Consider the following 17,840-nt stretch of genomic DNA (forward strand, 5'->3'; position numbering starts at 1 on the left):
AACGTGTCATCATGTTGTATTCGTGTCATATTTGATGTGACTCTCTTTTATATTTCGTGTCAGGTGTGTCAATCTATTTTTATGACTCGTATCTAATTTTTTCTATCATGTTTTGACCTATGAAAAATCGCCTGGAATTCGTATTGATCTTTTTTTTTTTTTTTGGAAGAACAACTAGTTCATTAAACAACAAGAAAGATGGGAACTACATGGGGAGTTCTCTCCCCTTGGACTACAATTGCATTATCGCCAAAAACTCTAGCAGATTTTGCTAAACCGTCGACAAACATCAATTCACAACGCTTAACATAAAAGAAATTACAGCTACAAAAAGTCTGAATTAAATATGTTTTGATCTACTTTAATCTGTTTTGTTATTATTAAAGTTGGAGTTATAAAAAAAAGGGATAGATTTAGATTCCATTAAAAAATTTATATACATTTATTTATATATACTAGACGGCAACTACGTGCAAGGCACGTTGTATCTTATTTTTTATTTTTTAATTTTTTTGGATTTTTTTTATCCATATACAAAATTAAATAGGTTAAGTTTTTTTATTATAGTTTTTAAATTATTACTAATATGAAATTATAATCTTAGATGAAGATTTAGCAATTTTTTCTTATTTTGTTTATTCAATAGAGTATACATTAAAATTCTTGTATATTTGAGTGTTTATTTTCTTCTGATTAGTATAAGTTTATAGTATCCAACACTTTGTTAATAATTCATTAAAAATACTTTCAATATATTTAGTCTTTTCTTGAGAAATAAATTATAAAAGTTAGTAGTGTTGTCATTTATTCGATTATATATTCTTGCACTAAATGGATGCATCTTAATTGTAAATGTATTTTTTCTATTTAAAATATTTGATATAATAATATAAATATTATTATAAGTTTTATTGTATATATTATAAAAAAAAAGGATAGATTTAGGTTCCGTTATAAAATTTATATACATTTATGTATATATAATTTGTTATATATAATAAAAAATTAAAATTTTAAAATATTTTCGTGCTAAAAAAATTAAATTTAAAATTTTTTAACTTAACATTGAATCACAAAATATATATTTTTATTTATTTCAAAAAATATATATATTTTTATATAATTATATTATTATTAATAAATTTTTTATTTCATTTATTTTAAAAAAAAACCATGCAAAACGTGTTAAATTCGTGTTAAGTGAGTTGTATCATGTGATTTGCTTTTATTTTTGCGTCTAAGTCGTGTTAACCCGTTTTCAACCCGCATTTAATTTTCTTAACCCTAACCTATAAGATTCGTGTCGTGTTCGTGTGTTTTGTCGAAACCCGTTTTGCTACTCTTAAAAAATCAAAGTCTTCCTTTAAAAAAATATATAAATTAAAAATGTTTAAAACAATACTCTTAGAAAATGTTAGAATTAATTTAAAATTTTAATTTAATTTTTATAAATAATAGTGTGTCCGTATATATATATTTTTTTACGTAAATATAATACCAAAAAAATACCGCAAAAGATCTTTTGGTATGGATAAGCACAAGTGTAAGAATTTTATAATTTTTCGAGTGAGATTTAAGATTTTTACAAACAAACAAAAAAAAAAAAAAGATTTTAAGTTTGTTTTAGTAAAGTTGTTTTACTATAATTAATATTAATTTATCTCATTTAAAAAAATAGTTAAACAACTTTTTTTGAGAAATAATTATTTTAAATTAATGTAATTTATTTAAAAAAAAAAAAAACAGAAAAAATAAGAAAAAATATCATCTAATTAAATTATATAACTATCCAATTCGATAACATATTTTGTCAAGTTATCAGTCGTTTTATTATTATTTTTCCTAACATAAGAAACAACAATTCTAGAGAAAAAATATAAAACAGTGAACATGAAATCATCAAACTCATCACCAAAATTAGTCTCTGTTTTTCTTTTTTAGAAATTGTAAATTGGTCTCACTAAAATCTTCCTAGAAATCCTAAGGCAAAAAACCAGAGATGAAAGAGAGCCAAACTTAGTATGCAGCCTCCTTGAAACTTCAAAATCGTCAATACCTTTGTATTTAAGAAAAATGAGCAATGTATTATATCAATTATTAATGTAATTATTCTTTGAAAATGCTTGAGGTAATTTATTAGGTGATTATTTATCCAAAGCCACAAGTTACCAACTGCCAAGACAAATAATGATAACTAGAAAATAATAATACGAGTCAGGACTTCTCACAAATACTGTCTCTTAACAATTCCACTTACTATTACTACTTCATTGACTAATTAGAACTGTTGAGATGATATACTTTACATGATTAACAAGTGATTACTATAACGCTATACACTTTCTTATATATATTAGGATGAACCACCAAAAACCACACCATATTTACTATTCATTCATCCTCCCCTACCCGCAACTCAAATTGTCTGAGCACTCGAACAAGCCATCCAAGTCATTTGGTGGAGTGATCCTCTTCCTTACTAGCAATTCTACAAGACTTGGGTACTTTCTCTTCCGCCCACCTCTCGGCCTCGAACGGAACTGCTCATCAGCTTCTTCGAAATCGCCCTGATAGATCCAAACCAGATTTATATACCCAATAAATTTTCTAAAGACAAAGAGTGTTAACTGTTTCATTGATACAAGCACAAAACTCACATGTGTGTAAACGTGGCAACTGCTCTTCTCGTGGTTATCTCTGACGTGTTTGTAAGCAAATCTCATGCCACAACCAGAAAAGCCACAGACATAAGGCTTCTGGTTGAAATGCACAGCCTTCAAATGTTGATTCAGATTTGATTTCTGTAAGACATGTATGTTTATCAGGTAAATAACAATTTAATATCTTCTCAAGTCAAAAAACATTCGATGTCAAAGAGCGAATCTTACAGTGGAGAATGTACAAAGACATCCCTTATAAAGGCACTTGATGCTTTCAAATGAACTCTTTCGTTCATGTGTACGGAGGTGCCTTTTCATGTTCTTTTTGAGATGTTTGGACCCACATACTTTGCAGCTAATGTGTCGGTGGCACAATTGAATATGATCCTTGAGGCATTGTTCATTAGTAAATACTTTCATGCAGCCTGGTTCCGCACATAATGCCTCAATTGACTCCAATTTAACTGCAACATTAAGAAAACTAATAAGAATATGAATTTTCAACTCATAAATAAGAGGTCAAACAAACACACACGGTACACCAACCATTCCATTAGTATGCTTACGAAAAAGAAATAAAAATAATGCAACTTACCGTGGGATTGCTCATGCTTACGTAGCCTTGATGGAAATGCAAAAGCTTTCCCACAACCAGCTTCTTGGCATACATGCTTCCTCTCAGTGTTCTCACATTCAGTGCTGGGGGAAGGTCGACCCTCATTATGCAGTTCTTCAACATGTCTCTTAATGTTAGCTTTGACAGAAAATTCACTTTTGCAGTTCTCAATTGGACATTTGAATAGTTTTCCTTTGTGTATGAGAAGATGGCGATTCAAGTGATCCTTTCTTCTGTAACTGGAAGGGCAATCATCCACAGGACAGACATGCGGCCTCTGTTATAAAATTACAACACCATAAACTGTTAAAACAAACAAACTTACTAACATGATAACTATCAGAGACTAACATAAAAATATACGCGCATCAAACCTCAAACTGAATGTAGCGTGATCAAGGTCCACTTGAAGGAGCTTCTCAGGAGGTCACCCAACCTGATACTGGTCCATTCAAGTCAAAACCATCTGCATTTTGGAGTTCTTTCTGTGGGATCCAATGCTTCACACCAAAAATTATGTAATTTTTGTTTTCAAAAATATTGGTTCCTGCCCAAAGCTATCAATCAAAAATTCGATCTATAAGAACACATAAGAAATCTAATGATTTCCATTCAGCTAAACACCCATGACAAAAAAAAAAAAACAGAAGGTACATCCATATCAATTAAGGGAAAAACTCATATTACAGTCCACGACCCCAAAATCCACATTTAAAGTTGTAACCAATTGAGAGTAAAAGTTAAAAGTAAACACTAATTGCTGTATACAAACAGCATTCCTCATAAAAAAAATTACAAGCTCTACATGTTAGTAATAGTTCATATTGACATTTGACAATAATCTATTGCATGAACATAAGGACTAAAAAATATAGATATCAAATAAATAAGAGAATATGGAAAATGGAAAGTACCTCGGTAGAATGGCTTAGCATATGCTGTTTCAAATAAGCAGCTTTCTTGAAAGTAAGACCACATTTTTCACAAGTGTTTTTTGATTCTTTTAATCCCTCTGTAGAATTGTCTCCCCCAGCCCTCACCTTGTCCAACTCGTCCTGTATGATTAAAAAAACACATAAACCCAAGTTCGAAACTTGAAATTCCAGCCTCAGTTTACTGTAGTCATCCGACTACACAAAGATAAAACTACTCCTTATTCGATTAGCAAGACAAAATCTACTCAAGCACCAAATCTGAGACAAATCCCAATTAGATTTAACATTTGGGTTAGGAATGAAAAAAAAAAAGGAAGCGAGGAGGAAGTGACAGACCTTGTGGTCAGTGAGGATGTGAGAGGTGATGAGAGCTTTCTTAGATCTGCAAATCCCACAGTAGTCACAGAAATACCTCCTTATGTCCCTAAAAATGGGTTTATCTTCTTTGGCTTCGTCCATCTCAGACTGATGAAAACGACTGCAGAGTATAGAGTAACACAATCGAATATATTAAATACCACAATTCGATAACTCAGTTGTTCATAAAAGAATTCATGGAGACAGTTAGGGCTTTTGAGAAACCTAAAATTAGAAACACGTTTATGTAAATTATGAAATTAACTAACACATAAACACTATATAAATGCCCATAATTTTGGAAAATACTATATCAAACAATTCAATTGAGGTATTCAAGCAATCCCAGATTTATATTATGATTCACATATAAAAAAGATTGATCCTTTATCACCCAAACATAGAATACCAATTTCTTTGCTAGAATAGCAAAAGCATCAAAAAGTATTTTTTCCCCAGAAATTTCACAACTCTGTAATAGTATTTAACATAACAATACATCACAAGAAAATTTCCATTTAATTTCAAGGAAAGACTATCCACGTATAGAAACTGAACAAAATTTACACTACTAAATAAGTATATATAATTACATAATAAAAATTCTAAAACATGCAAACCAACAAAATATACAGACTACTGAATGATTCTCAAGTCACTATGGGTCACCTGAGTGTGAGAGAGCTTGAGTTAGCTCCGATGGATGAAAGAGAGTCCACTGAGAGGAGGACGAAGATGGAGAAGAGGCCGCTTGTTAGGGTAAAAACGATAGAGGAGAGTGAAGAGAGAGAGAGAGAAGAACATGTAAATTGATCGTTTTTAGGGTTTCGCTTATTGTTTTGTTGTTTGTTGGGCCAATGGGCCGAGTAGTATAACAAGAGAAAAAAGACTTTTTTCTCATGGGCCAATGGGCCGAGTAGTATAACAAGAGAAAAAAGAAAGGTTGAAGAATATCTTTTTTTTTTATCTATATTAACTAAATTTACCTCCAAATAAGAGTGTTCATTAGATCACATCCAATGGATTTGGACCCATCCGATCCAATCCAATTATTTATTGGATATTGGATTTCGCCATCCAATACAATCCAATTGAATTGAGTCATCTGATCCGATCCGATCCAATGGACGTATTGGATTGGATAAGTTCATCCATTGGATGCTTTAACTGGTTTTTTATTGGATTGGATTGGATCCATCTAATGGATCCAATGGATGAATCCAATCCATTTTAGCCACTATTTATGCTGATTTCATTAAAATATATATATATATATATATACTAGGTGATTGTTACGTGCCAAGCCACGTAGTGTTAGTTTTATTTAATATTTTAGTTTTTTATTTTAATTAATAATTAAAATAGTATAATTATTTTAACGATTTGTTTTATAAAAATAAAATATGTGTCAGTATATTTAGTAAGTAAAACATAGTTGTGTTATAATAATGTATGTTATTAATAGTAAAATGTACATTAATCTTCTAATTGAAAAAAGTTCTATTATCTCATTTCATATCTAAAAATAGCTACACAACTATATATTTATAGACTTTCACATTCTTTTCAAATTACTAATAAGCACCAATAATATTTTCATATTCTAATATTTTTCAACCTTCTTCTCTTGGTGGTAAAATTAAAAATAAAACTAAAAATAAGCACAAATATATAAGGTAAATACTAATTACAGTCCATTTCATCTTTTTTTTTATTATTATTTTTTTAAGCCCAAGCCCAAAAATCTCTAAGCCAACACAATCAATCTTCTTTTATATTATATATTTTATCTATATTTTTCTTTTTTAAAAAATAAATAAAAAAATTATTAATATTCTCCCAAGATAGGTTTGTTAGAGAGATTTGTGGCTAAGATGATTTTTTTAATTTAAAAAGAGATTATTAATATTTAAAAGATTGTTTATTTAAAAGATTATTTAATTTTTTGGGTTAATTATTGGGTTTATTTTTTAACGGGAGATCAAACCTAATCGTTAAATTTAACCGAATATTCTATTATTTTTAAGTATATTCTGCTAAACCAAGAATGTTAAACCAATAAATACCGTTAGATAGACACTTTTAATATATAAAGATATGAAAATATATTATTTAAAACCTAATAATCCAATAATAAACAATAGTTTAATCCAAATCCAACCTAATTTTCATGATCTCATAATAAAAATATAACAAAAATCTAACTTAATAAGCAAAAGTTTAATAAACAAGTCCAATACATCAAATGCAAATATTATATAAAATATTAAATCAATGTGTGCAGGTACACAGTAAAACCTATTAATAATTAATATATTTTTTTAAAACAAAATAATTAAATATATAAAATTATAAATATTAAATATGATTGGATGGACATTGGATGATATTGGATTGGATCGGTTTGGTTATCCATTGGATCGGATGTCTCATTCAACATCCGATCCGATTGGATTGGATTTTTAAAATTTGCATCTGATCCGATCCAATAATGATTGGATATCCGATTTAATTAGATCGGTTGGAATTGGATCGGTCGGTTGGGATTGGATGACTTTCTGCACACTCCTACCTCCAAATAAAATTTAATTTAAATATATACGTTTTTATGAGTATTGTACCCAAATTATCTTCACACTTATATATTTAATTTGTGAGTGTATACGTCGGAAAATTTATGTATTTTGAAATAGGTCAAAGACCCCAACATTAGAAATTGGCACACATTAGCCGAAAGATCCCATTTACCAAATGGAAGTTAAAGGGAAGACAACAAAAGTATCTGTTTGGACCAGCTCACAACGGATCACAAATGGCTTTAATACCATGTTAGAATTTGGAGATAAAATGAATAAGATGAATAAGGTTTTATCTCAAAACTAATTGACAATGGGAGGAGTAGCATATTCATCTTATATATGACAATTTCTTTAATTTCAAATATAATAAATTTGTTTAAATATAATTTCAAATTATCTTCAAATATAATTTCAAAAAATAGACATATATTAGAAAACAAAAATCAGTTACTATTATGCGCTCAAATGATTGGTTGAAAGAAAACGAAAGCATTACATATGATATAAATATCAAACATTTCAAATATATTGGAAATAAAATATCACAAAAATGTAAAAACTAAAAAATATATAAAAAAAAAACAAAAAAAATCTTATATTGTACGTAATAGCCAATCAATTAGGCTATATGATCTTTGCTTACAGCATTCTAACTATCTAGTTAACGTTTTTCACTTAATGAATCAGGCGTTTTTTAAAGTATTACTATTCACTCAAATTTTCTGTTTTGGAAAATACCTAAACACTCATCATCTTTACTACTATATTTTTCAAAATATCACTTCAAACTGAATTTTCTCTATTTTACTACACCATACATCACATTTTTTCATTTCTTTCTCTATTTTTCTATCTGAAATGAAGAAAAATAATAGTCTAGATTATTTTCTTAATAAGAGTCTTAATATTCAATATTTATTTTCATCTATCTGAAATGAAGTTGCATCAATTATTTATCTAGCTTTACGATGAAAGAGAGCTTAAAGTTCTTTTGGACTTAAAAGGTTGGTAACTAGTAAATTTTAACTTTTAACTCTAAAAAACTCTATTAACAAAAATCAATTTTAATAGAAGCTAAAATCAAAGCTCAGCCAAACAGGGCCAAAATCTGCATTTGCATTAGCTCAATGCCATAAGCAGATGCATAATCAAGATTAGAGGTTAACCCAATCAGTAGTACAATAAGTTTGTCAGTTTTAATTTTAAAATCATTTTGAAAGAATTTCATTTGTTATATCAAGGTGCTTCAAATGCTCAGAGCAAAACAATAAAAAAAAAATGAGAAGAAAAAAATGCCAATCTTCAATACTTGTATATGAACAGTATGAGATGCAAAGAATATCATATATATATTCAATCAAATTTCAGAGCTTTTTAATCTTTTCTCTCAAACAAAATATTTAGAGGTATAATTTACAAGTGATCATCTGTAACTTCTTCCAGAGTACCCCAAAACCTAAAAGCAAACTTGCACCTTCTTCTTCAGGAGCTTCAAATCAAATTGGCTGTGGCTCAAGCAACCACGATTATAATCACAATCAGAAGAATGATTCCAAAAATCAGCAAAAGCAAACATGTCTGCAAAATTGGAATGTTAGTAATAAAGTCTTTCCTTGAAAACATCTTACAAAAACTATGAACAGCTTAACTCCATATTGCTTATACTAATATACTATGCACATTTCAGAAAGGGAAAAAAAAAACTTTATGGAATATGAAAGTACATGACAAAGAAAGATCCAAACATTCTTACCAGAGAAGAACTAGATTTCTGGAGCTTGGATGCTTTTGCAAGTTGAACAGTAGCTTGTGAGGTTGCAGCATGGGAATTGGCAATGTTGGAGCCAATATCATCTGAGAAGATGGAATTTTCAATTGTTAACAGGAATGAATCTTTAAGAAGAAATGCTCATAGAATAGAAAAATGGTCATAGAATAAAAGGGTATTAGTATTACCAATTATTACTCCTTGATCATGGACTAGAACGGCTAGATCTTTGAAAATCTCATTCACTTCACCGATCTGATGCTGAATTTCTTGAATCCCTTGTTCCCTTTCTTCAATAATGGCTTCATTGAATACAATTTCATTATCCAACAATAAAACTTCGTTTCTGCATTCAACAAACAGATTGGAATGAAATATTGAAACCTCATCATTGACAAGTAGCGAGACAAAACAATGCAAATCTTTCTGTCCATGAAGAGAAAATTGAATCGATGATACAAAAGCCATCTTTGCTTCCTTGCTTACTTACCTTTTGGATTCAAAAACAAGACTCTGCTCTTCATGTTTCGTGTTATAAGAAATCTCTGGTTCAGTAACCGAATAACTGCAATTGATAAACATATCCACAGTAAAAACCCCATGTTTGACAAATTATTATACACAGTTGCAAATTCAAAATATTTGACTATATCTCCATCACATTGAGAGTATACTTTTAGTTATAATAAGTTTGGAATTAGAATTTTGCACTATTTACACTACAGGTTATGAATTCACCATGAAGGTTATATAAACTTTTAAGTAAATAATTGCAGCATAAGTAACCAAAATTTGAGTTTATAACTAGCATAAGTACCTAATATCTAATGATAGTAAAACTGTAACTTTTGTTTAATTTCGCCAGAACCAACTCTGTGAATTTGTTCAAAGAAGATTTGAAAGTAATAAGACACTAACAAAGTTTATACTAAACTGGACTAAAATTACAATTTACTGAAATTGGCTACTTTTGCAAAATTAATTCGGTTACTTATGCCCCAAATATCTAGACATTTAATCATAGCAATGATGAAGGAAGATTTGAAGAAAATAAGTGACCTTGTTGATACAAATGGTTGTTTGGGAAGAGAAGGAGCATAGGTTGTTTCTCTTTCAGCTGCAAGCCTCTGAGCCTTCTGAAATTCTTTCAGAACTGACTGAAAATCCTTAGCTAGCTTAGCATCGGCAATTTTCTTGGCAGTCTGTAATTGATTAACAAAAATCAAAAATCAAATCCAATGATTGCTATCTCTTATCAAAACTAATAATAAGATTAAAAACAGACTCACAGTAATTTGAGTATTATTTTGGTGATCGGCCTCGCTGGCTTGCCTGAGTTTAGATGAAGTCTCTTTCACCAATTGTGCGATATGGATCCTTGTCTTGTGCCTGTAAGAGACAATAATATGATAATTAACAAAAACAAAATTGGAGAAGAGAAAATCACAAAGAAGAAGATGATGAAAAGGAAGGTTTTGGGGTTTACAGTTTTTCGCGAAGTTGAAGAGTATCTTTGGGGGTGCCAAGGGAATTGACGAGGCGGAAGAAAGAAGAGACGGCGGTGTTGATTTGGAAAATCCCTGAAGCCAAAGCCTGAGATGGGTCTTGGCGTCGGGAGTTGGCGGTGCCGGTGCCGGCCTCGAGATCTTGGAAGCTCATTCCTGGTTTTGTTTATTTACGTTTACTCCAAAAAGAATTGGGTTTTGGGTTTGGAGGAAATTTCGTAAGAAGAAAAGAATAATTGAATTATTAATTAAAATAAATATGAATATGAAATTTGGAAGAAGAAGGAAGGATAGGTTTGTTTAGGTTTGGTTTTTTGGGGTATGTGATGTGTTACCTACAAAGTCAAACTAAGCTACAAAATAAATAGTGGGACCCACCACAGACTCTTCTCTCTCTCTCTCTCTCACACACATTAAATGCTTTCTTCTGTCTAATGTTTCAACACAACCAAACAACACCCTATTCAATCATTCCCATCCACTAATTCAAATTTAACTACATATTAAATGTTTTTTTTTTTTTTACTATTTAAGACTTTTGTCTCTAACCAATTAACAATTGTACATTCTAACTTTTTTTTTTGTCCCTAACAATTCTTCCATAGCATTTGTAGATATAGTGGTTAGCAATTCTCTCATTTTTAATATAAGTACTAAGTATGATAAATGCTTCTTAACATTTCTCTTATATTACATATAACCCTATGTTTGGTAGATGAAAAAGGCAGAACAAAAAACAATTTGGAAGAAAAACTCGAGAAAAGTAGGAAAAAAAAATGTCTTAGTTGAAAAGAAAACTAGATAAAAAAAAATTGAGATGACACCTTAGAAAATTTTTCTCTCAATTTGGAGAGAAAAATGGAGAGAAAATAATACAAGACAACAATGATGTAAATTTATTTTTGTAAGGAATTAATTATGTTAATAATTTAAGGGTAATATAGTAATTTTATAATAATTTTTTTCTTTTCTTTGTTTTTGCCAACGAAGCAAATAGATTTTTTTTAGGAATTATTACATAAAAAAATATAAATTGACACTATATTTACAAAAATACCTCTATAAGATCAAGACAACAACTATACCTTTTATGTGATTTTAATTACCAAAATACCACTTACACTATCACTTACACAATCAGACGATGGTTGCAGGGTAGTTGCTGTGTGATTGCGCGGTGGTTGCATCAGACGATAGTTAATTACCAAAATACCACTTACACTATCACTTACACAATTAGATGATGGTTGCTGCGTGGTTACGCGGTGGTTGCATCAGACGATAGTTGCAGGGTGGTTGCTAGGTGGTTGGCCGAAGGTTGCATCAGACCAAGGTTTCAATCAGACGAAATAACTGTTAACAAAATGTTTATGCAACTGTAATGCAACTGTTGTGAAACATTAAAAATCATAACAGTATTTCCACGTACGTAACTCTATCTACATGTCTTTTTATGATTTAATATGAACAAATTCACCATCAAAAATTTGAAAAATAACAAAAATACACCAGGATAAATATTTTACTATAGTATTGATGTAATTTTTTTTGGATTATACTTGAGTTCGATTGTTTGGGAACTCCAGTTCAACTTTTTGAGATCTGCCTTTCATAGATCTAAAAATTGAAGTCAGGACATTAGCTTTTATGCAAATTAAACTGGATTTTCGGTTGAATTTTAGTTTCGTAGTAGTTTTTCTACACTTTTTTTATCAATTCGAAACAATTTCGATTGATTCTAGTCTTCTTCTTAGGTGAAGTCGCCAGAATTAATGGTGGTTCTTTTTCTGGTTAAATTTTTGTTTCAGTTGCGTTGGGTTACTACGTAGTTGCGCAATGATTGCGCAATAGTTGCCCAAGAAGCATGGATTATGGGTTGAAGGTGTGTGTAAGTGGTATTTGTGTAATTTTTATTATTTGAGCTGTATATTTATTTTTTAGCTAGTTGGAAATATTTTTGTAATATTATTTTTTTTATTATTAAAATTGAAAAAAAATCATTTAAAAAATAAAAAATAAAAATAAAATTCATAAAAGCTATGGAAAAAAAAAAAAAAAAGCAAATAACAAAAAGGTATGATAAAATTAAATTTTAGCATAAAATGAAGTGAGTGTGCGTTGGAGAATGCAAATGGCACATTTGTAATTTCCTGACAATTTTGAACCTTATTCAATCAATGACTAAAATGATGAAACTTTCTGTGAAATGTCTTTCATGCAGATACTCACTCTCACTCTCACTAACATTTTTTCTTTTTGTTCATTAATTACTTTTTCTTCAAAGAAATAGATGAAGAAAATCTCTCTCTCTCTCTCCAACTCTGATCATATAATCACACAACGATAGTTCTTATTCTCAGTCACGTAGAGAATATGAATCATCAACCTATCAAGCAAGAAGAAGAAACTATAATCATGTCCATTGTTCACTCCATTAACACTGAAAGATCTAAGCACCATATAGAAGAGGTTAGGTCTCAAAAGTTCTCTATTGGTAAAAAAGAATCAAACCCATTAACTCAAGATCTCCATCATGTTGTTACAAGTTTATCTATTAGAACAGAGAAACAGAGAAAATGAAAGTATTTCTTTATTGAATTGTGTTAAAATGAATACAAGGAAAGAGATGTTGTTTATATAGGCAGCAAAATGAACTAAACAATATCCCAATTGACTAACCGACCTAATTGAATTTAACTAACAGAATAACAGAACAAAACAGTTTAAATACAAACAGTTTAATAGGCCCCTTCAAGATGGAGTGTAGAAATTTTTGACACCCATCTTGGATACAATGTCCTTAAATAAAGTTGGAAATAGGGGTTTCGTTAGTACATCAGCTAGGTTGGATTTGGATGAGACATGGTTCATTTTGATGCTGCCATTTGAAACTTTTTCACGAACAATGTGACAGTCAATTTCCACATGTTTGGTTCTTTCGTGATGAACTAGATTTTCAGCAATGTGTATTGCTGCAGAATTGTCACAGAAGAGTGTGGAGGGAAGTTGAGCTTGAATGTGGAAATCTTTGATAATGTTGTGGAGCCAAGTGAGTTCACATGTGGCATTTGCCATGGCTCTGTATTCAGCTTCAGCAGAAGACCTTGAGACTGTAGGTTGCTTTTTGGATTTCCAAGAGATAAGAGACTGTCCAAGGAAGACACAATAGCCAGAAATTGATCGTCGAGTGTCGAGGCATGCTCCCCAATCAGCATCGCATCAGCAAAAGCTTGGAAATGGATGGTTGGACAATCGGCATAGAAAAATAAGCCTTGGCCAGGAGTGCTTTTGAGGTAGTGAAGGATCCTTGTGGCAGCAGTCATATGAAGTTCCCTTGGTGTTTGAAGAAATTGACTTAGTCGATTGACAGCAAAGCTTATGTCAGGTCTTGTGATAGTAAGATAGAGGAGTTTGCCAATCAAGCTCCTATATTGATTTGGATTTGGGAGAGGGGTGCCATCATCGTTGCTGAGCTTTATATTGGGTTCCATAGGTGTGGATACCGGTTTAGATCCAAGACAGCCCGATTCTTTGAGAAGTTGGAGAGTGAAAGGTCTTTGAGTGACAGAAATGCCTTTGGGGCATCTTACAATTTCGAGTCCAAGGAAGAAGTGAAGGCTGCCAAGGTCTTTGAGTTTGTATTGAGCATCTAAGGTAGATATGAAGTCTTGTAAAGCTGAGGTATTGTTGGTAGCAACAATTATGTCATCTACATAAATGAGAATTGCAAGAAAGTTGTTTGATTGTTGTTTGATGAACAAGGAATGATCATTTTGGGACTGTTTGAAGCCTTGTTGTAGCAATGTTGTGCTAAGTTTGGCATACCATTGTCTTGAGGCTTTCTTTAAGCCATAAAGACTTTTCTTTAGTTTGCAAACTGCATTTTTTGGAATTACTCCTTTTGGAGTGTATCCTTGAGGTAGTTTCATATAAACATCCTCATGTAAGTCACCATGGAGAAAAGCATTATTGATGTCCATGTGATGGAAGTGCCAATTTTTTATGGCAGCAAGAGCAAGAAGTAGTTTCAAGGTGTTGAATTTGGCCACAGGGGCATAAGTTTCAAAATAGTCAATGCCAGGTTGTTGTGTGAAGCCTTTGGCTACTAATCTGGCTTTGCATCTTTGTAGTGAACCATCAGGATTATATTTCTTTATATATACCCATTTGTTGCTAATGGTATGTTGGCCATCGGGTAATAGAACAACTATCCATGTGTCATTTTGTTCTAGAGCATCTATCTCATTATCCATAGTTGTGTTCCATATTTTATGGAGTTTAGCTTCAGCATAAGATCTTGGTTCTGGTATTGCTGTTATAGCAAGAATAGCATTTCGAAAAGAGGGATTAAGCCTATGATAGGAGAGAAAGTTTGAAATGGGATAGGGTGTGCTAGAAGTAGTTGTACATGCATAGTCTTGTAAATGAGCAGGGGGTATGATTTTTCTTCCAGATTTGGAAGTCCTTGCGACTGTAGCAGCAGGGGGTAATGGATTCTGGTGTAAACCAGATTGTGGAAAATCTAGAGCAGCAGGTGGAGTTGAGTCACATGCGGCTGTAGGTGAAGAATTTGAGGGGAAAAAATGTCAATGTTGGTATTTGGGTTGGAGTTTTTGTAAGGAAATATAGACTCATAGAAGACAACATCCCGAGAATGAAATATTTGGTTTGTTTGGATATCGAGTAGGGTGTAAGCTTTCATGTTCTCTGGATATCCAATAAAAATGCAAGGTCTTGCTCTAGGATAAAATTTGTGAAGAGGAGTGATGTGTGATCCATAAGCAAGGCACCCAAAATTTCTAAGGTGGGAATAATTGGGTGGGGAATTATGCAATATTTCATGGGATGTTCTATCTTTGAGGGTGACAGAAGGTGTTCTATTAAGAAGATACACAACTGTCTTGATCATGTTACTCCAATATACAATGGGAAGATTAGATTGAAAGGCTAATGCCCGAGCAACATTGAGAATGTGTTGATGTTTGCGTTCAACTATAGCATTTTGTTGGGGTCTTCCTACACAAGAGTTGTAGTGAATGACACCTTTATTGGTAAAGAAGGTGGATAGATTGAGTTCTTTTGCATTGTCACTACGAACATATTTGATAGTTGTCTGATATTGAGTGTGAACATACATGAAGAAATTTTGGATTATTTGTGGTGCTTCATATTTGGCTCTTAGTAAGTAGATCCAAGTGAACCGTGAGTGGTCATCCACTATAGTTAAAAAATATTTATAACCTTCGACAGATGGTGTTGGATATGGCCCCCATATGTCGAGATGAATAAGATCAAAATTTGCTTTAGAAAAATTATTTTGTGATTGAAAAGGTAATTTCTTTTGTTTGGCCAAATGACATATTGGACAATGAAAATTAGAAGAAATATTATGAGGAAAATTAAGATGTTTATTGATCTTATTTGAAATCATTACAGATGGATGACCAAGGCGATTGTGCCATTGGTGTTTGTCTATTTGTATATTACAAGAAAGATTAGAATTGGAAGCTGAAACATCTTCTTGTTGCAGGTAGTAAAGTCTACCAAATCTTTTAACAATCCCAATCTTCGAGATCCGAGAAGGTTCCTGAATATAACATTCATTAGCAGCAAAGAACATAATATTGGAGCTGTTGCTTAATAAGGCTGTTGCTTAATATTGGTCTTGGTTTTTTGTTTCTTGATGCTTGATTTGCTGTTGGTGCATGATCAGAAGTTGCTGGTGTGGAAGTTGTTGTTGGGTTTTATGCCCTAAATAAAACTCATTTCAATATAATCAGATTTACATATTAATATAGATCAGAAATAACATTTAATGTTGCATGGTTCACATGATTTATTTCATGATTATATGTACATAATGTATAGATTCATCTGAAACCCTTTTCACATACTTGATCCTGTTTATTGTGCCGTCAACACATTGGAAAGTAAACATGACTATGTGAATAAAGTTTCCTAGATTTATCAGACACAGGGTTTTACTGATATGATAATCTACAACAAGAGTTTACTTGTATTTGGAGAAATACTATGTTCTTTCCAGAACATTGGTTAAAGTAAAGCTCAGGTTGGATGCATGGAGTATGCATCGGAAGTGACCGATATTGAACTTTGACTTAGATTTAATTAAACTTACCGTAAAATCTATTCAAGTCAATATCGCCTAGTTGATCCTAGATCAAATGATCTTAATCCTGTTATGATTAGGCTCAATCTTGAAAGGCTATTCGTGTTCCTTGAATTGTTAGTTAAGCCTGTTTTTAGTTGTCAGGGTGATACGTACTTTTAGGGAACACGGTAGTGCAATTGAGTGGGAGCACTAGCATAAACATGGAATCTATAGCTTCTATCTGGCGAATAGTAAGCAAAGGATGATCTCCTTCGAGCTTGACCAAACGAAAATAAATGGTGGAGATCTCATTTCACATAAGTTGAAATATCATTTATACGGGGTCAAGTGTTTTAAGGATAAAATACATAGTAGGGTGTTACGGTAATTTAATCCCTTTACTGTGTAGATCATTCATATAGAGGATAATTGATCACATTAGGATTATAACAATGGATAACTAATGATGTATCTATATGGTGGAACATATAGAGCATTCTATATACTGAGAGTGCAATTCTAAGTTCTATGCGTGGATTCAACGAAGAATTAATAAGTTAGTGAATTTTAGTGCTAAATTCTTGATCTACTTATTGGAAGCTCGGTTATATAGACCCATGGTCCCCCCACTAGTTGAGATAATATTGCTTGTAAGACTCATGTAATTGGTTTTGATTAATCAATTATAATTCTCAAATTAGACTATGTCTATTTGTGAAATTTTCACTAAGTAAGGGCGAAATTGTAAAGAAAGAGTTTATAGGGGCATATTTGTTAATTATGATACTTTGTATGGTTCAATTAATAAATATGATAAATGACAATATTATTTAATAATTATTTATAGTTATTAAATAGTTAGAATTGGCATTTAAATGGTTGAATTAGGAAATTGGCATTTTTGAGAAAATCAGATACAAAAGGTGTTAAAATTGCAAAATTACAAAAAGCAAGGCCCAATCCATTAGTGTATGGCCGGCCACCTATTGTAGTATTTTAAGTTGATTTTTTCATTATTTTAATGCCATATAATTCAAACCTAACCCTAGTGGAATGCTATAAATAGATAGTGAAGGCTTCAGGAAAAACACTCCTTCTGATTCAGAAAAACTGAGCCTCTCTCTCTCCCTATCTTTAGCTGCCACTTCTTCTCTCTCTTGTTCATTGAAATTTCGAAATATCTTAGTGTGAGAGTAGTGCCCACACACATCAAGTGATACCTCAATCATAGTGAGGAAGATCGTGAAGAAAGATCATCAGCAAAGGAGTTTCAGCATCAAAGATTCAGAGAAAGAGATCCAGTTTCAG

General features: G+C 31.5%; 2 protein-coding genes and 1 pseudogene across 2 annotated transcripts; 1 reads left to right on the top strand and 2 right to left on the bottom strand.

Moving 5' to 3' along the window:
• Window positions 1-2,165: 2,165 nt before the first annotated feature.
• LOC115706081 (transcription factor IIIA) lies at window positions 2,166-5,396 on the bottom strand. Its single transcript, XM_030633597.2, has 7 exons — window positions 5,238-5,396; window positions 4,548-4,689; window positions 4,191-4,331; window positions 3,256-3,553; window positions 2,889-3,124; window positions 2,658-2,801; window positions 2,166-2,567 (listed from the first exon to the last, which is right to left on the bottom strand). Exons 2-7 carry the CDS (start codon window positions 4,668-4,670, stop codon window positions 2,406-2,408), a joined length of 1,104 nt encoding a protein of 367 aa, XP_030489457.2. The 5' UTR covers window positions 4,671-4,689; window positions 5,238-5,396; the 3' UTR covers window positions 2,166-2,405.
• A 3,030-nt stretch (window positions 5,397-8,426) lies between these two features.
• LOC115707485 (syntaxin-22) lies at window positions 8,427-10,802 on the bottom strand. The gene is made up of 7 exons (XM_030635464.2): window positions 10,402-10,802; window positions 10,205-10,304; window positions 9,975-10,117; window positions 9,406-9,480; window positions 9,104-9,261; window positions 8,901-9,001; window positions 8,427-8,725 (listed from the first exon to the last, which is right to left on the bottom strand). The coding sequence occupies exons 1-7, from the start codon at window positions 10,572-10,574 to the stop codon at window positions 8,660-8,662; spliced, it is 816 nt and encodes a 271-aa protein (XP_030491324.2). The 5' UTR covers window positions 10,575-10,802; the 3' UTR covers window positions 8,427-8,659.
• Window positions 10,803-12,793: 1,991 nt separating this feature from the next.
• The window catches only part of LOC115704403 (uncharacterized), a 40,880-nt pseudogene continuing 35,833 nt past the window's right edge, over window positions 12,794-17,840 (top strand).

This window comes from Cannabis sativa, chromosome 1 (assembly GCF_029168945.1).
Source record: "Cannabis sativa cultivar Pink pepper isolate KNU-18-1 chromosome 1, ASM2916894v1, whole genome shotgun sequence".
In the NCBI taxonomy this organism is placed as follows: domain Eukaryota; kingdom Viridiplantae; phylum Streptophyta; class Magnoliopsida; order Rosales; family Cannabaceae; genus Cannabis; species Cannabis sativa.